The sequence below is a fragment of the Lithobates pipiens genome, unplaced genomic scaffold (assembly GCF_037356315.1).
Source record: "Lithobates pipiens isolate NorthernLeopardFrog02 unplaced genomic scaffold, aLitPip1_a1.2 Scaffold_16, whole genome shotgun sequence".
In the NCBI taxonomy this organism is placed as follows: domain Eukaryota; kingdom Metazoa; phylum Chordata; class Amphibia; order Anura; family Ranidae; genus Lithobates; species Lithobates pipiens.
Window position 1 is genome coordinate 268927797 of NW_027507748.1, and position 20729 is coordinate 268948525.

Genomic DNA, 20729 nt, shown 5'->3' on the forward strand with positions numbered 1-20729 from the left:
ATCTTCTATTTGGATTCCGTGTTACAGATTTGAAAGCAGTGTATGTGTACTCTCCTGTGTGAATGGCTCTATTGTAGCTGTTTTTAGATCTGCAATTAAAAAAAACACTTGTACATGCATTTTGTTGGCTGTATTATTGAAGCCTAAGGCTGGCCATACATTATACAATTTTCTGGTACAATTTTGCTTTAGATGTACCAAAACCTTATAATATGAGATCAAACCTAAACACTTTCAATTTGTATGCAATCAGGCAGATCTTTGCACTACATAGTTTAACCACTTAAGTACTGGAAGGATTTGCCCCCTTAATGATTAGGCCATTGTTTGCGATACTGCACTGTGTCGCATTAACTGGCAATTGCGCAGGCGTTCGACATTTTGTACCCAAACAAAATTGACGTCCTTTTTTTCCCCATAAATAGAGCTTTCTTTTGGTGGTATTTGATCACCTCTGCGGTTTTTATTTTTTGTGCTATAAACAAAGAGTGTCAATTTTGAAAATAAATAAATATTTTTTTTACTTTTTGCTATAATACATATCCTCAAAAAATTATAAATAAACTAATCTCTTCATCAGTTTAGCCGATATATATTCTTCTACATATTTTTGGTTAAAAAAATTGCAATAGGCATATATTGATTTGTTTGTGCAAAAGTTATCTTGTCTACAAACTATGGGATAGATTTAGGGACTTTTTTTTTAAATTGTTCTTACTAGTAATGGCGGCAATTTTCAATTTTTAGAGGGACTACAACATTGCGGTGGACAAATCTGACCCCAAGTGACACTTTTTTGGGGACCAGTGACATTATTACATTGATCAGTGTTATAAAAATGTACAGAACAATATAAAAACGTCACTGGCAGGGAAGGGGATAACACTAGGGGACGATCAAGGGGTTAGCTGTGTTCCCTCAGCGTGTTCTAACTGTAGGGGGCCTGGGCTGCCAGGGACACGACAGAGATCACTGGGAACAGTAGGTCTCTTTCATGTCTCCTGTCAGAACAGGGATTGCCTTGTTTACAATAGCAGATCCCTGTTCTGCCTCTGTACTAGGCAATAGCAGGATGCCGGCGGACATCGAGTGTGCGTCTGTGCACAACTGTACCCGCACAAGCCGCCATACAGCTTCAGCGATTCGCACAGGAGAGCCAACCTGCCACTGTATAACGACAGTGGCTGGTCAGCAAGTAGTTAAGGCAGGGGTCCCAAACCGGCAGTCCTCCAGCTGTTGCAGAACTACAAGTCCCACCATGCCTCTGCCTATGGGAGTGATGCTTGTAACTGTCAACCTTGCAATGCCTCATGGGAATTGTAGTTTTGCAATAGCTGGAGGGCCACCAGTTTGGGACCCCTTGTTTAACCACTTGCTTACTGGGCACTTAAACCCCCCTTCTGCCCAGACCAATTTTCAGCTTTTAGCGCTGTCACTCTTTGAACGACTGATGTGATAAGGCGGCACTGATGGGCACTAATAGGCGGCACTGATGAGTTGGCATTGGTGGGCATTGATAGGAGCACTGATAGCTGGCACTGATGGGCACTAATAAGCGGCACTGATGGGCACTAATAGGAGGCACTGATGGGCACTAATAGGCATCACTGATGAGGTGGCATTGGTGGGCACTGAAGTGCACTAATAGGTGGGCACTGATAGGAGGCAGTGATGGGCACTGGCAGTGGTAGGTGACACTGATAGGCAGCACTGCTAAGTGGCACTGATTGGCAGCACTGGTGGGCATTGATAAGTGGCACTCGTGGGTATTGATAGGTGGCACTGATTGCTGGCACTTATGCACTGATTCGTGGCACTGTGTGGGCATTGGCAGGTGGCACTGGAAGGTGGTATTGGTGGGCACAGATGAAGTGGTTTCACCTCTTCCTCTTTGGAACTGATGTCCCTTGCACAGAAGCCAGTGATCAGCTTTTTTTTCACACTATCAGCGTGAGGAGAAAAAAAGAAACGATTACCAATCTTCTGTTTAGATCACGTGATCAGCTGTCATTGGCTGACAGCTCATCACATGGTAAGGGGCTGGGATCGGCCCCTTACTCGGATCTATGATCACCCGAGTCTCACTGACTCAGTGATCACAGCATGTGGGGAGCGTGCAAAGGGGAGGACATCTATTGATGGCCTGCCGGCAAAGTAGATCCGCGTTGTAGCCGTTATTAGGGTATAGTGCAGATCTGAAGGAGTTAAGGAAAATCTAAAGGAGATTGAATAAGAAATTTGTACATTGTATGGCCAGCCTTAGTTCTCAGAATATTATTTATATTTTATTACAGATACTTATATACCGCCATCAATTTATGCAGCGTTTTACATATATATTGTACTTTCACATCAGTCCTTGGCCTCAAGGAGCTCACAATCTAAGGTCCATAACTCACATTCAGACACATACTTGGGGCCAATTTAGACAGGATCCAGTTAACCTACCAGCATAGAGAACGGAAAAGGTGTTACTACCCCAAATCATCGGAATAACCTCCTGAGCTGTGGGGTGCAGGAAAAACAATCACTCAGCTGCCAGCACGATAATCAATGAAGATGATCCGCAACTCCATGCATGCCCTTCAATCTTTTAAAATTTATTGATACTCCATAAAACAGGTAGGTACAGAAGATGTCAGCCATGACAGCCTTTTGAAAAGATTGAAGAGCATGTATGGAGTTGCGGCTCATCTTCACTGATTATCCTCGTGTCTTTTGGAGTGTGGGAGGAAACCGGAGAACCCAGAGGAAACCCACACAGGCACAGGGAGAACATGCAAACTCCAAGCAGGTAGTGCCATGGTTGGGATTCAAACCGATGACCCTAGTGCTGCTAGACGGAAGTGCTAACCACTACAGATTTTTGGATTTTGAGTCATAGATCTGAACGCAGTGCATGTGCATAAATGTCTCCATTGAACACAATGTTGCTGCATTCAGATCTGTAAATAAAAAATGCTTGCAAATGTGTAAAAGTGTGATGAGGCCTAAGCTTGACCCCATAGGTGATCACAGCCTATTGCTTGTGTGCATCCCAAATGTATTAAAACATGGGCGGTATTAGTAGAGCAGTGGACTTGTCAGCAGGGCAGGGGATGGTGTCAGTAGTTTTTATTATTTTATTAAAATTTTTGGGGGGGGGCTTGGTGAAATATCAGCAGGGGGAATCTGCACTGAACGGGGTGCTCAGGGTGTACCCAGGTACACCAGGCACACCCCATGCGCACACCTATGCTTGACCCTCATATCATCCCTTGCATCTATAAACTCATTCACATGGGTGTCTAAAATGTTGAATTTAGATGCGTACAACATGTAGCTTTGTACGCATCTAAATGCAGCACTGTAGAAATGGGGCCATACAGACAGCTGCGTCTACAAACAAAAATGTGCGCCGCATCTAGTGGCGTCCAAAAAAAGTTACGACAAAGCTGCACCCACTATACTAATCTGCAGATTTTACAAGTGTGTACATGTCTAACCATGTGTGTGCACTCATACATGCAAAGTCATTAACCTACATGCACTTGGTTGAATGAATTTTAGTAATCCTATAGGCATTGCTTCTCTGGCACAAAAGATCCTGTACAAGGCTACATTCGCACTAACCTGGATGCAGCGTTTTACCATGCAGACTAGTGCAATGTTGGCTCTGACAGGGAAAAGTGTGATACGCGTTTCAGCACGACTGGTGATATGTTCTGGTGCGTGTTCACAAAGCTACTTTATAAAAATCACAGGAAGGTAGGTGTGTTGTGTTGTGCATGTGTCAGGATGATTGTGTAATAGGTGGACACATCTATGCAAATTTTTCAAATTGTTTCAATACAGGTGGCCCTTGCACTACAAAGTTGATGGTAAATCTAAAGAAGAGTTGGGGGGCATCAAGTGTTAAAACCCCTGATTTGACAGCCAGGCGACTAGAATTGTAATCAGTAAGACCCCATACACACTATTAGATTTTCTGCAGATTTTTGTCTTAAGATTTACCAAAACCATATAATATGAGGTCAAACCTTAAGAGTTTCAATTTGTATGCAATAAGCACTACATGGTTTTGGTAAATCTGAAGAAAATTTTTTATTAGAGGCAGACAGGAAAAAAAACTTCTGATTTGTGTTTTTGTTTAGGCAAAACATTTCTGCAAAGGGAACTGTAGTTATGAAGCTGATTTACTAAGGATCTATGTGTTTATTCTGTTCACTTCAGTTATCCAACCAAAACTCTGGCCAGACGATAGGAAAATATTCATAAAATAAATAAAATAAATGCTTTTATTCGCTGCCCCATCTGAAAGTATTTTCGAACCGAGCATAACTGAGGAAGTGAATATCTCAGTACATCGGCCATGGATTTATAGCACTGCCATAAGCAGGAATGCACACTGTATTCCGATGCGTGAAAGGATTGTTAATATTTAACTGGCAGTTGGGTAGATGAGTAACCCATGTGTCATTTGTACATAGGCGGTGTCTGCAGATAGAGAGATCATTATACTCTACTATACTATATTATACTACATTATATCATACAATAATATACTATATTCTACTCTTCTATACTATATTATACTATACTATACTCTACTATACTAAATTATATCATACTATACTATACTATACTCCTCTATACTCTACTATACTAAATTATATCATACTATACTATATTATACTAAATTATACAATACTCTTCTATACTCTAATGTACTATATTACACTACACTATACTATACTATACTATACTATACTATACTGTACTAAATGATACTATTCTATACTATATTATACTAAACTTTACTTAACTACACTATACTATACTCTTCTATACTCTACTGTACTATACCATACTACTATACTAAACTACACTATACTGTACTATACTATACTCTACTAGTCTATATTATACTACTATACTATACTTTACTTAACTACACTATACCCTACTCTACTATACTAAATTATACTATACTCTACTATACTTTACTGCACTACACTATACTATACTGTACTATACTATACTATACCTCCTTTTCAGAAGGGATTCATGCTTGCAATTATTACTTTGTTACTGATGGGGTTTTTTGTTAAGATTTTCAGCTATTAAGTATTTGAAAGAATAGACATGTACCAAAATGTGTTTCCTAATCCTAAAATTAAGGTGTATGGACATTTTTACAATACATTTCTCTTTTTTGACCCTCTTTGGTCTGATAAATATATAATTCAAAGCATTTTATTATATCCATTCTACAATTAAAAAAATCTATTCATCCAGACAGGGTTGTGAGCTGATGAATCTATGTATTCTCTTATCAGTTAACATTGTTCTGTGCTATCTCAATGAACTACAAAACACCCCCCCCCCCCCTGTTATGGAGAAGAGAGGGAGGTGTTAGTCCTAACACACTCCCTGTACTAGGGTGACAGCTGCTCAGTGTCATTGTCACCATAGGACAAGAAGTGTGTTAATGGCAGGATTATCAGGTTAAAATAATAATAATAATTAAAAAAAACCTGTTGTGATAAAGAAAACTAATGCAGCCACCACATCTAATAAGAATCAGTAAGCCGCAAACTGTTGAGTTTTGCTCTTGGGTTTAGATGCACAGGAAGTCTAGTGATGAGGTTTTGTTTTCAGGGACTGAGATTTTAGTATAGAGGGCAGAGAAAGTTAGGCTGAAAATCTAAAACACAAAGGAGAACACAAAATCTAATGCAGCTCTGCATAGAAACCAATCAGCTTTCATTTGTTTTGTTTGTCAAACCTAATGGGACAAGCTGAAGTTAGAAGCTGATTGGCTACCATTCACAGCTGTACCAGATTTTGAACTCTCCAGTTTTAGTAAATCACCTCTTCCCCCAATACCCAGTTTAAAGGAAATGCTATTTATTTTTTGTTTTTTGTTTTGTTTTTATCAATCTCATTGTACAGCTGATCATACTACAATCTGCTTGTGCATTGCTTTTAGATCTAGCATCCATTTGTAGTGCAAGGGCCTGTCTGATTGTATATTAATGAATCAGTTATTTAGCCTTGTCTTCCTATTATGACATGCATTTTGGTAACTTTAGGGTTACCATACATATTGCAATCTGACCATACAATCTTCATCCAATCAGACCGTACAATCTTCGTCCAGTCTGACCGTACAATCTTCATCAAATCAACTTTAGATTTACTAAAACTGTATGAGGACCTACCTAAGCTTTACAATCAATCTGTATCTAATCAGATAGGCTCTTATACTACATAAAAAATGGATAGGGCTAGGGGCCTGTTCACACCATGTGCAGTGACCTGCGTTTTTTTTTTTTTACACTGGATCAACGCAGTTTTCTGCAAGGGCATATAGAAATCAATGTTTTTTTATGTACCTCATTCACACCACAATGTTGTGTACATGCGTTTTTCAGTACGTTGCGTTAAAATGAAACCTGTCTGTATTTTAATGCAATGAACATGATTTATGTAAATGCAAGCAACTGAAATTAAAGATATAGAAAAATAAATTGTTAGTATTTTGACCCTTTCCAGAGACCTGTCCATTCACAACAGATGTAATAAAAATGCGTCCCACTGTGCATAAAAATGCAAATGCAGGTTAAATGCACTTCGACTGACATGCATTTTTACTGCGTTGCGGTGAGTTTTTATGTGCAATATGATGTGAAAGGATCCTGAGGCTGGCCATACATTATACAATCGTCTTGTATAGTGATGGACGAACTTCCGACGGGACGTTTCGCGAACGCGAAACGCGAACGGGCACAAACGTTCGCGAAAACGACCGTTCGCCGCGGGCTCCATTGACTTCAATGGGAGGCGAATTTCGCAAACCTTTAGGTCGAATTTGCGGCCACGGGGTAATTATTAGGGGGTAGCACGTAGTCCCACCACCTGGACAATAGCATAATACATGTATGAGGTGAATTTGGGATCGATAACTACAAGCATTTTTTTTTTATTTGGGAAATTGTTCTGACAATTCAGGACTATGGAGCTAATGAAGGCAATGGAGGAGAGGGAAGGTCAGGGACCAGGGTAGGCAAACAAGAGGGTGCAGGAGATACAGAGCACTGACAGCAGCACCGTAATACAGAGCACTGACATCAGCACCGTGACATACAGCGCTGACAGCAGCTCCGTGACATACAGCGCTGACAGCAGCTCCGTGACATACAGCGCTGACAGCAGCTCCGTGACATACAGCGCTGACAGCAGCTCCGTGACATACAGCGCTGACAGCAGCTCCGTGACATACAGCGCTGACAGCAGCACCGTGACATACAGCGCTGACAGCAGCTCCGTGACATACAGCGCTGACAGCAGCTCCGTGACATACAGCGCTGACAGCAGCTCCGTGACATACAGCACTGACAGCAGCTCCGTGACATACAGCGCTGACAGCAGCTCCGTGACATACAGCGCTGACAGCAGCACCGTGACATACAGCGCTGACAGCAGCTCCGTGACATACAGCGCTGACAGCAGCTCCGTGACATACAGCGCTGACAGCAGCTCCGTGACATACAGCACTGACAGCAGCTCCGTGACATACAGCGCTGACAGCAGCTCCGTGACATACAGCGCTGACAGCAGCACCGTGACATACAGCGCTGACAGCAGCTCCGTGACATACAGCGCTGACAGCAGCTCCGTGACATACAGCGCTGACAGCAGCTCCGTGACATACAGCGCTGACAGCAGCTCCGTGACATACAGCGCTGACAGCAGCTCCGTGACATACAGCGCTGACAGCAGCTCCGTGACATACAGCGCTGACAGCAGCTCCGTGACATACAGCGCTGACAGCAGCACCGTAAGCAGCCCCAGGAGGAAGTCAGCACAGCACAGGGATGGTGTGATCCCCTCATAATAAGAACCCCCAGGAGGAAGTCAGCACAGCACAGGGATGGTGGGAGCCCCTCATAATAAGAACACCCAGGAGGAAGTCAGCACAGCACAGGGATGGTGGGAACCCCTCATAATAAGCAGCCCCAGTAGAAATATGACACCGCTCAACCTCTTCAAAGAGGAGGGTAGGGGCATATAGTACGGTGTGCTTTTTTGGGTCAGGGAAGTGAGCCAAATGAATTAAGAAGGTCTGTGTGCTTGATTCCAAAAATTGTTTATAGACATATACATGGTCTACTGATCACATGTGTTGAATTCCTCCGAGATCCATGCCTCATTCATTTTTAGAAATGTGAGGTAGTTAACACTGTGGTGAGCTAGGCGAGTACGCTTATCGGTCACAATCCCCCCTGCTGCGCTGAACGTCCTTTCGGACAGGACACTGGATGAGGGGCAAGCCAACAGTTCGATTGCAAATTGGGCAAGCTCTGGCCAGAGGTCAAGCCTGCCCACCCAGTAGTCTAGGGGTTCATCACTCCTCAGAGCGTCCACATCGGCCGTTAACCCAATGTAGTCGGACACCTGACGGTCTAGGCGTTCCCTGATGCTGGATCCGGATGACACCTGTCGATGGGTCGGCTGAAAGAATGACCTCATATCCGAAGTCACCAACACATCTTCAAACCGGCCTCTTCTTGCAGGCGCTGTTGGATTGGTACCCGCAAATCCTTCTCTGGGAGTGGGAATTGCTCCTCTGCCAGCGCACGCAAAAGCAGAATGCAGCATTTCTCGAAGCAAGGCCTGGAAGTGCTGCATTCTGACAGCCCTCTGCGACGGCGGTAACATTTCCGCCATTTTGTGTTTGTACCGGGGGTCTAAGTACGTTGCCACCCAGTACTGGTCCTTGACCCTCATGCTTTTTATACGGGGGTCCCTATTAAAACACTGGAGCATGAAGGCCCCCATTTGCACTAAAGTGGAAGCGGTGTGGTGGCCTGGCTCCTGCTCATCATCCAGGATAATGTCGTCCTCTTCATTCTCCTCTCCCCATCCTCGCACAACAGGGATCCCAGAAAGGTTTAAAGCATGCTCTTCTTGCTCCTGCTCATCCGCCCCGGCACCATCCTCCTCTGACTCCTCATCAGACTCCTGTTGTTGACTTGTCTCAGATAGAGTAGCCCCCCCTGGGAATTCATCCAGCATTGCGACTTCCTCATCTTCCCGCTCCTGCTCCTCCACAGCCTGATCAATGACACGACGCAATGCACGCTCCAGAAAGAAGGCATAAGGTACCATGTCACTGATGGCGCCATGGCTGCGACTGACCAGTTTGGTGATCTCCTCAAATGGCCGCAGAAGTCTGCATGTGTCGCGCATGAGCAGCCACTGGCGCGGTGAAAAAAAACCCAGCTCCCCAGAACCGTTTCTTTCGCAGAGTTCATACAGGTAGACGTTAACTGCACGTTTCTGCTGGAGCAGCCTATCAAGCATATAGAAGGTTGAGTTCCATCGCGTCGGGCAATCGCAAATAAGACGTCTGACCGGCAGATGGTGTCGCCGCTGAATGTCAGCAAGGCGAGCCATGGCCGTGTAAGATCTTCTGAAATGGGCCGAGATTTTCCTTGCCTGCCGCAAGATGTCCTGGACCCCAGGGTATTTGACAAGGAATCGCTGCACGACCAAGTTTAAGACGTGTGCCATGCACGGCACGTGCGTGATTTTGCCCTGTTTCAATGCGCTAAGCAGATTGGCACCGTTGTCACACACCACTTTACCAACTGTCAAATTGAGCGGTGTTAGCCACTCATCTGCCTGTGAACGCAAAGCTGAAAGGAGTGCCGGGCCAGTGTGGCTCTTTGCTTCCAGGCACAACAGACGCAGCACGGCATGGCAACGTCTCACCTGGCATGTGGAATAGGTTCTGGGGAGCTTGGGCGGTGCAGTGGAAGAGACGCTAGCAGCGGAAAAGGAGGAGGCAGCTGAGGAGGAGAGGGAGGAGGATGGAGTAGGAGGAGGAGAAGAAGAGTCAGGCCTGCATGCAATCCGTGGCGGTAAAACCAAATCTACACGGGTGCCACGGGTTACATGCTTGACGGCCGTCAGAAGGTTCACCCAGTGGGCAGTAAAACTGATATACCTTCCCTGCCCGTGTTTGCTAGACCACGTGTCTGTGGTCAGATGTATCTTGGCACCGACACTGTGTGCCAGAGATACATTCACTTGCCGCTGAACATGGCCATATAGCTCTGAAATACTTCCTTCCTGGGACCTTCCATTGTGGTGTTCCAATGGCCACAAATTTGCGAAAGGCCTCCGAGTCCACCAGTTTATATGGCAGTAGTTGGCGGGCTATGAGTTCTGACAAGCCAGCCGCCAACCGTTGGGCAAGAGGGTTATCCGGCGTCATCATTTTTTTACGCTCAAACATTAGGCCCACGGAAGCCTGCCTTTTTGCAGAAAAATGTGAGCTTGGCGTGATGGAAGGTGGAGTGGAGGACAATTGTGAGGAGAGAGGAGAAGGAGAAGTAGAAGACGAGGCTGGACGGTGAGAGCCTGCAGTGTGGCTTTGTGTGTTCCGTTGCTCCCACTGGGCTCGGTGATGGCTGCTCATGTGCCTTCTTAAGGCGGTCGTCCCTAGGTGAGTATTGGGCTTACCGCGACTAACGCGTTGACTGCAAAGATTGCAGATGGCAACGCTATTGTCAGCAGCGGACACGTTAAAAAAAGCCCACACTGCGGAGCCATGTGCCGGTGTCCTGGGAGCGCCAGATGTGACCGTACATGGTCGATGACTCGCTCCTGATACATTTGCAGTCTGCTTTGTCCCTGCTGTGCAATGTAAGTCATTGCTGCTTCTCCTCCCTATCTGCTGGTCCATATCTCCCTCTGAACTCCCCTCCTCTTCCTCTCTTGTGGGCACCCACGTGACATCACTAGACACGTCATCATCAACGTCACCTTCCCCACCGCTATAAGTAGAGTAGGCAGCAACACCGGGGACCAACCTCCTCCTTGGGCTGATCTGGGTACTGGCGTCAGACTGCTGAGTAGCGCTTGTTGCTACCTCCTCTTCCTGATCCAATACCAAGAGTGGCTGCGCATCAGAAATGTCCTCTTGATATGGATCGGAAAATAATTCCAGTGACTCAAGCGGAAGGTATGTGGTGGTGGTGGTGGTGGTCGTGTTGTTGGTGGTAGTGTCTTTGGGGGTGCACATAGCAGAGAGTGAAGAAGAGGGTGCAGATCGAGAGGATGAGGAGGGTGCAGAAGAGTAAGGCTGAGCGAGCCACTCAACCAAGTCTGGTGCATCCTTTAAAGTAATTGAACGCACCTTCTGCAACTTCCCACTTTGGCTCAAGCCTGTTGCTCCTGCCCTACCCCTACCACCCCTGCGGAAGGGCCTGCCTCTTCCTCTGCATGTCATTTTTTAAATGACCCTGTGACAAAACTCTTAGTCCCTATACCGCTGAAGGACTGCTGCAGTATAGGTGAGCGGTCAGCAGTGGTGCACGTCAACCCTATCTATTGTGGACCTATAGCGGTCCTTACAGAACAGCAGACTGTACCGCACTCAAGCCTATGTACCGTAGCACCCTATACCAAGTTACCAGTCCTTATAAGAACTTTTGTGGACCAAGCAGGTTGTGTATTAGTGTTTAGCAGACTGTACGTCAGTCCCTATACCGCTGAAGGACTGCTGCAGTATAGGGCAGCGGTCAGCAGTGGTGCACGTCAACCCTATCTATTGTGGACCTATAGCGGTCCTTACAGAACAGCAGACTGTACCGCACTCAAGCCTATGTACCGTAGCACCCTATACCAAGTTACCAGTCCTTATAAGAACTTTTGTGGACCAAGCAGGTTGTGTATTAGTGTTTAGCAGACTGTACGTCAGTCCCTATACCGCTGAAGGACTGCTGCAGTATAGGGCAGCGGTCAGCAGTGGTGCACGTCAACCCTATCTATTGTGGACCGATAGCGGTCCTTACAGAACAGCAGACTGTAACGCACTCAGGCCTATGTACCGTAGCACCCTATACCAAGTTACCAGTCCTTATAAGAACTTTTGTGGACCAAGCAGGTTGTGTGTTAGTGATTAGCAGACTGTGCGTCAGTCCCTATACCGCTGAAGGACTGCTGCAGTATAGGGCAGCGGTCAGCAGTAGTGCACGTCAACCCTATGTATTGTGGACCGATAGCGGTCCTTACAGAACAGCAGACTGTACTGCACTCAGGCCTATGTACCGTAGCACCCTATACCAAGTTACCAGTCCTTATAAAAACTTTTGTGGACCAAGCAGGTTGTGTGTTAGTGATTAGCAGACTGTACGTCAGTCCCTATACCAATGAAGGACTGCTGCAGTATAGGGCAGCGGTCAGCAGTAGTGCACGGCAACCCTATGTATTGTGGACCGATAGCGGTCCTTACAGAACAGCAGACTGTACTGCACTCAGGCCTATGTACCGTAGCACCCTATACCAAGTTACCAGTCCTTATAAGAACTTTTGTGGACCAAGCAGGTTGTGTGTTAGTGATTAGCAGACTGTACGTCAGTCCCTATACCAATGAAGGACTGCTGCAGTATAGGGCAGCGGTCAGCAGTAGTGCACGTCAACCCTATGTATTGTGGACCGATAGCGGTCCTTACAGAACAGCAGACTGTACTGCACTCAGGCCTATGTACCGTAGCACCCTATACCAAGTTACCAGTCCTTATAAAAACTTTTGTGGACCAAGCAGGTTGTGTGTTAGTGATTAGCAGACTGTACGTCAGTCCCTATACCAATGAAGGACTGCTGCAGTATAGGGCAGCGGTCAGCAGTAGTGCACGGCAACCCTATGTATTGTGGACCGATAGCGGTCCTTACAGAACAGCAGACTGTAACGCACTCAGGCCTATGTACCGTAGCACCCTATACCAAGTTACCAGTCCTTATAAGAACTTTTGTGGACCAAGCAGGTTGTGTGTTAGTGATTAGCAGACTGTACGTCAGTCCCTATACCAATGAAGGACTGCTGCAGTATAGGGCAGCGGTCAGCAGTAGTGCACGGCAACCCTATGTATTGTGGACCGATAGCGGTCCTTACAGAACAGCAGACTGTACTGCACTCAGGCCTATGTACCGTAGCACCCTATACCAAGTTACCAGTCCTTATAAGAACTTTTGTGGACCAAGCAGGTTGTGTGTTAGTGTTTAGCAGACTGTGCGTCAGTCCCTATACCGCTGAAGGACTGCTGCAGTATAGGGCAGCGGTCAGCAGTAGTGCACGGCAACCCTATGTATTGTGGACCGATAGCGGTCCTTACAGAACAGCAGACTGTAACGCACTCAGGCCTATGTACCGTAGCACCCTATACCAAGTTACCAGTCCTTATAAGAACTTTTGTGGACCAAGCAGGTTGTGTGTTAGTGATTAGCAGACTGTACGTCAGTCCCTATACCAATGAAGGACTGCTGCAGTATAGGGCAGCGGTCAGCAGTAGTGCACGGCAACCCTATGTATTGTGGACCGATAGCGGTCCTTACAGAACAGCAGACTGTAACGCACTCAGGCCTATGTACCGTAGCACCCTATACCAAGTTACCAGTCCTTATAAGAACTTTTGTGGACCAAGCAGGTTGTGTGTTAGTGATTAGCAGACTGTACGTCAGTCCCTATACCAATGAAGGACTGCTGCAGTATAGGGCAGCGGTCAGCAGTAGTGCACGGCAACCCTATGTATTGTGGACCGATAGCGGTCCTTACAGAACAGCAGACTGTAACGCACTCAGGCCTATGTACCGTAGCACCCTATACCAAGTTACCAGTCCTTATAAGAACTTTTGTGGACCAAGCAGGTTGTGTGTTAGTGTTTAGCAGACTGTGCGTCAGTCCCTATACCGCTGAAGGACTGCTGCAGTATAGGGCAGCGGTCAGCAGTAGTGCACGTCAACCCTATGTATTGTGGACCGATAGCGGTCCTTACAGAACAGCAGACTGTAACGCACTCAGGCCTATGTACCGTAGCACCCTATACCAAGTTACCAGTCCTTATAAGAACTTTTGTGGACCAAGCAGGTTGTGTATTAGTGTTTAGCAGACTGTGCGTCAGTCCCTATACCGCTGAAGGACTGCTGCAGTATAGGGCAGCGGTCAGCAGTAGTGCACGGCAACCCTATCTATTGTGGACCGATAGCGGTCCTTACAGAACAGCAGACTGTACCGCACCCAAGCCTATGTACCGTAGCACCCTAGACAGACCAAGTTACCAGTCCTTATAAGAACTTTTGTGGAACAAGTGAGTTGTGAATGATTAGCAGACTGCAGCAGAAGGGCAGCAGTCAAGTATAATATTCTTTCTATATTTGGAAGAAAGAATATTATACGTGTACAAGCCTATTACCGTACCACTGATACCAGTCCTGAAAAGAACCTTTGTGGAACTAATAGTAACAGCAAGTCTTTAAAATTATCCTCACTGCCTGACACACTGCTTCCTGCCTGTCCCTATACAAATTGGCAAAAAAGAGTAGGCTGGAACGATTAGCTGGAACAGCTCTTTTGTGGACCTGATAGTAACAGCTAATGATGATGATGATGATGATGATGAAGAAAGACTAATCTGGCTGAGCTGTCCCTAAAATAGCAGCATACAGCGCTCTGTCCCTTTATCTAAACTGACAAAAGAAACTCAGGCTGCTGACCTAACACCTATACCAGTCCTGAAAAGAACTTTTGTGTACCAAATAGCTAGCGTTTTCTCTGTCCCTACTCCACACAGGATCCTTTCCCTACAGTGACAGAAGAAAGAATGTAAAATGGCCACCGGATCGGGTGTATTTATAGGTTAGGGGGAATGTCCAAGTGTCCATGAGCTGTCATGTCTCAATTGGTTGTCCTGTAACACATGATAAACGTGTCACGAAAGGTTAAAGTTCTTGTATACATTAAACACGTAAGTCCGCCGGGGCGAACGACGGAAAAAGGCGTTCGAACCCGCGGACGGCGAAAGTCGGAAATTCGCCGCGAAACGACCGCCGGGCGAACCGTTCGGCCATCACTAGTCTTGTACAATTGTCCTTTAGATTTACCCAAAACCATATAATATGAGGTCAGACCTAAACTCTTTTAATTTGCATGCAATCAAGCAGGCCCTTGCACTACATAGCCAAAGGTAATTGAATGAGACAATTGTATAATGTATAGCCAGCCTATATAGGGCACATTGACACCAGATGCAATGGGATGCTTTTTTGACTGCACCTCAACTGCATGGACAGTCCAAAGAAATTCCATTATCCTATGGAGATTGTTCTCACTAATACGGTGCAGTGGGGAAAAAAGTACAGCAAGCTGCATTTTTCTGCGCTGCAAATGCACAGAAATGTGCGTAAATGTATGAAAATGCACCGCAATTCAGTGCAGTGCACAAGTTCAAAGGAGAAAGAAGACACAAGTAACATGCAAGCTTAAAGTGGTGGTAAAGGCAGAAGGTTTTTTTTGTCTTAATGCATTCTATGCATTAAGATAAAAAGCCTTCTGTGTGCAGCACCCCATCTCAGCCTCCCTAACACTTACCTGAGCCCCATCTCGATCCAGATTTATTTCAGGAGAGACTCCACTGTCCGAGACTCTCCCTCCTCATTGGCTAAGACAGCAGCGAAACGCCATTGGCTCCTGCTGCTGTCAATCAAAGTCAGTGAGCTAATGAGGAGAGAGAGGGGGGTTGGAGCCAGGTCAAGGCTCCATGTCTGAATGGACACGGAGCTGTGGTTCGGCTCAGGCGCTTGCTGTGGGGGCACTCAACAGGACGGACGGGCCAGGAGCGCCAAAGAGGGACCTGAGAAGAGGAGGATCTGGGCTGCTCTGTGCAAAACCATTGCGCAAAGCATGTAAGTATAACATGTTTGTTATTTTTAAACCAAAAAAATTTTGACTTTAGTATCACTTCAAGAAAAATGTACATAAAATGCACATGACTATGCATGCAAAACTGCACAGTAAACACATAAGGGTTGATTTACTAAAGGCAAATCCACTGTGCACTACAAGTGCACTTGGAAGTGCAGTCACTGTAGATCTGAAGGGAAGCTCTGCTGATTTCTATCATCCAATCACGTGCAAGCAAAAATGCTGTTTTTTATTTTCCTTGCATGTCCCCCTCAGATCTACACGGACAGTCACTTTGGCTTTAGTAAATAAACCCCATATTCGCTGGTGTAAATGAGCCCTTAAGGAAACTCAGATTGTAACATGTGTGGTGAGCTTAATGGAGATCATACAGAGATTGTATTGTGTAGGGCAAGCTTTTATGTTTGCCCTTTTTTGAATTGTTGGGTAAAATTTCTGTTCTTTTCTGTTTGACAGACTACCAGAGTGAGTATTATGGGCCAGCGAGCAACTACGACTTCTATCCTCAAGGACCTCCCTCATCACAAGCCCAGACCCCTGTAGATTTGCCCTTCGTAACCTCCTCCGGACCAGCAGGCACACCACTTGGTACAATGGAGCACCCTTTACCTGGACATCACCCTTCTAGTGAGGCTCAGCGTTTCGACATCATGTCGCACCCCCCAGGAGACTCTCCCAGCCCAGAGCCCAACCTACCCAGCTCAATGCACCCCATGTCTGCAGAGGTGTTTGGTCAAAGTCCCCCCTTTTCCTCTCTATCAGTCAATGGGGGAGCAACGTATGGGAATCACTTGTCACATCCACCAGAAATGAATGAGGCGGCTGTCTGGTAGCTTGAGAACCAACAGACGGCCTAACAATAAGACTGGTGCCAATAGCCATCTTTGTTGACACTGCTCTGGCACACACAATTCCCTGCTGAAACAATATCTGTCTGGATGGAGTCTGAAGGACACTGGACAAAAATAAAAACTGGAAGCTGCAATCCCAGTAGATCACATCCATTATCCCAGTAGATGGTAGGCAATCCCAATTCCATCAACACCACTAAAAAAATAAAAAATAAATATATTTATATAAAAGTGATATTAAACCCTCAGTTTTTTTTAAGCACTTTAAGCAGTTGATCTAAACATTACTGAGTATGCAGCCCCTTCAACCATTTAATCCTTGCCTATGTTCCCCTTTCAGCTGGTGCCATGAACTGCAGGTTTCCTGTTTCAGGATGGCTCCTTTTCTCCTACGGCATCCTATGGAGCCACACTGCGTACTTCAATAGAAACATACAGGGCTTCATTCACTAAATCGTGAGAGTGCGAAATCTGGTGCAAGGCAGCCAATCAGCTTTTAACTTCAGTTGTTTAATTAAAGTGGTTGTAAAGGCTCAAGGTTTTTTAGAATGCATGAAGGTAAAACACTTCTGTGTTCAGCAGCCACCCCACAATACTTACCTGAGCCCCATCTCGAACCAGCACAGCGATGAGCACAACAGCAGTGGCTCTCCTGGGTCTTTTCCTCCTCATTGTCTCCCGCTACTGTCAATCACAGACAGTGAGCCAATGAGGAGAGACTAGGGTTGCCACCTGTCCAGTTCGGGTTTTGAACCATGTGTGTGGGTTTCAGTCCACCTGAAACTTGGACACATTATTCAGACCAGGCTGTGGCTCCCCAAGTAACCAAGATAGTATGTTGGCACTGTGGGCGGCTGTTTGGGGGCAGAATTGGCATCACTGAAGGGTGGGGTGATTATGTCAGCAAGATTAATTTGGCCACACCCACTGGTGCACTCTGTGCAGTACATTACTACTCTCCTTGGGGCACCCAAATGTGTCTTTTAATCCTATAGTGTTTACTGCAAAAAATATATAAAAATGCCCTGTGCCACAAAAGTGTTCGGGTTCGGCTTGAAGAAAAAGGTGGCAACCATAGGAGAGACCAGGGCCAGGGCCAAGCCGCACTCCATGTGTGAATGGACACACAGAGCAGCGGCTTGGGAGCAAGCTTTCTCGGGTGCCCCTATAGCAAGCTGCTTGCTGTGGGGCACTTGACAGGAAGGTGGGGCCAGGAGCACCCGAGGGGGACCTGAGAAGAGGATGAATGGGGTACCCTCTGCAAAAACCACCGCACAGTGCAGGCAAGTATTACTTGTTTGTTATTTTTAAAGAAAAAAAAATTGGCTTTAATATCACGGTAAGCTTAAACAAAAAAACAAACAAAACTGGAAGCTGATTGGCTTTTGTGCAGAGCTGCACCAGATTTTGCACACCGCAGTTTTAGTAGATCAACCCCACAGCCCCATAGCCTAGGATAACAAGGCACTCCCCTGCTCCTCCCTCCTCCAAACTAACAGGCTGGATGGAGAGTGTGCTGTCCCCTGTTAACTCTTTCCTGTGAAGACTGGAAGTTCAGGGAAGCAGCACTGAAAGAGCAGCATTGAAAGTGCAAGCACCGGTAAGAATTTTAACAAATACTTTAGTGGGGGATGTTTTATTGTTTTATATTGTGCTCAATGTGTTAAACAAAAAAACAAAACAAAAAAAACAAAAACAAAAAACAATGAGGGTTTAATACTACTTTAAGGATTGACCTAGTCTGGTCCAGTATGTCCATTTTCTGCACCTCAGAGTTTGACAAAGCCAGTAGAAGCTTCAGAACAGCTAAACCTGACTTCCAGGTGGAGACAGAACATTTATTTGCCAAAATATCAAATATAAAAAAAACAAAAAAAAATGTAAAAGCCCTCAGCATCAACTCTTCTACCTTCACAAAGCTACTGACACAAATCAAGGATCCTCACCATGAAGGTCTGCTGTCAGATTTGTTCTGTATAAGACTGACTTGAAAAAAAATAAAATAAAGATTCTACCTTCACTGACAGCAGAAAACTAAAAAAACTAAAAAAAAAAAAAAAAAAAAAAAGACTTATTGAACTCAAAACAGTCAACTGTTTACGTCTGACGTTCAATTCAGGAGCCTAAAACGTTTTAGTAATAATCCACTTTTAGAAACCTCTGTTCATTACAACCAAGCAAAACGTTTTGAGCAATCAACCAAAATAATTCATTCTTTATTTTATTTTTTATTTTTTTCCGTGGGACTGAATGAAGAGAGAATTTTTTTGTTTGTTTGTTTTTTGTTTTTGCTTTTTTTTTTGTTTTTTTTACACTGTGCTAGTTTTGTTAGAGGATTCCGTTTACAGAAGGCGACAGAAAAGTGAACAAAACGTGAGGTGCCAAATAAAAGAAATAGCACAAAATACTGTAAGGTGCGTTAGCACCGGCCACCATAGGAAACAAAAAAAAAACAACAAAAAAAAAACAAAAAAACAGAAAAAGTGTTTAAAATGTGTTCTACACTTTCCAAACATTTGATATACTTTTTAGTCCTGTTGAACATTCATCGACTTGTTAATGGCTTATATAGACCCAGACAGGTTTTATTTTTGTGTCCTTTAAAAGAAAAGTCCAAAATATTTAAATTTTATGGTCAAATATGCAGTCGTGAGCTGCTTTTTTTTTTATTATTTTTTTTTTATTCCTTTATATATTACATTTTTTTTCTCATACGTCTTTTATTGTTATTATAAGCCTAAGCTAGTGTGACCTCCAGTGCATATTAGACCATTCACTGTATGAAAGGAAAACGAGAAAAAACATGTTGATAATTTGTGAATTTTTAATAAAATTAGAAAAATGATGTTTAGATAATTTGTATTTCATTGAGTGTATCGGATTATATAGTTTGGCTGGCCAAATAATATATACGTATTTATATGTTGTCTACCTGTTTAGTATTCTTTATTTATATTAACTTTGCTTTTTGATTATTATTTTTTTTTTTTTGTGTGTGCAAAAGAAATCTGCTCAATTCTATTTAGAAACACGAATATTTTATAATCCTCGCTCCTCCGATTTAACGGGCGTATTTATTATTATACGAAAGACAGATTGGTGCCGTTGAAATAATTCGATGTATTATTTTCTGTGAATTTGAAGAAATAGAAGCAGTTGGTTTAAAAGCATTTTCTTTATTTTGTTCTAACTATAGGATACAATAATGGGGAGGATTATTTCAGACAGATGTGGATCTGATCGCTTAATAAAGAGCGGCTCCCTTGTGTGATATCTGCCTAGCATTCTCCATAATATAATATTCTACAAACAACTATTTTTAGCTCCCAATATCTATTTTTACTGCTTTCTTTCATTTAACTCCGAAGCTGCCAAATGTTTCTCTTTTACAAAAATAAACGATGCTTAATCCTTATAGAAAAAATAAATCCTTAATATTAAAAAAAAATATAATGGAATCAGAAAATATGCTTAATCCTTATATGCTTAATCCTTATAGAAAAAATTCCTTAATATGAAAAAAAATATAATGAAATCAGAAACAAAAAAAAAAGTTGCTTTTTGAATGTTCCTTGAGCAGCATTATATTGTATATTATTGTATATTGAATAATTCCAGAACGTCCCTATGTGTATAGAGATGGCTATGGAGGTGAACATACACCCTGGATGGAGTGCATGCCTCCTCTGTACATGGAAATCTGTTGATGGCTGAGTTTGCACAGATTGCCTGTCACTGGCTGGCGTGATCCATGAAGTATGGCTGGGAGCCCTCGAACAGGGCAGCTCATTTGATAATCTGGCAGTTGATAATCTGACAGCTCAGAGAAACCGAAATCTTGCTGACTCCAGGATGCCGACAGTGTACCGCCTACAACAGCCTGATTGCTCGACATTCATCCTGGGAGCCGGCTATTGATGGAGCCAACAATTGCCCAGACATTCCATACTGAACACAGGCGTGAGGTCACATCGGGGTGACGTCACAATACCATATTGGGCTACACGCATCCTATACCTGTCCTATAGCCCCGCCTGCTTAATGTACTCTTAATTCAGGGGGACTTGTCCTTTTACTAGATCATTAATCGGAAGTCATTTATTAAAACTCTCATTTATAGTGGCATA

At 44.4% G+C, this 20729-nt stretch overlaps 1 protein-coding gene across 1 annotated transcript in view; it reads left to right on the plus strand.

Annotated features, from left to right (window-relative positions):
• The window catches only part of LHX1 (LIM homeobox 1), a 34800-nt gene extending 15353 nt beyond the window's left edge, over window positions 1-19447 (plus strand). Inside the window, 1 exon segment of the mRNA XM_077481391.1 lies at window positions 16208-19447. Within this exon segment, the coding sequence (XP_077337517.1) occupies window positions 16208-16584 (377 nt within the window). The 3' untranslated portion in view covers window positions 16585-19447.
• The last annotated feature ends 1282 nt before the right edge of the window (window positions 19448-20729 follow it).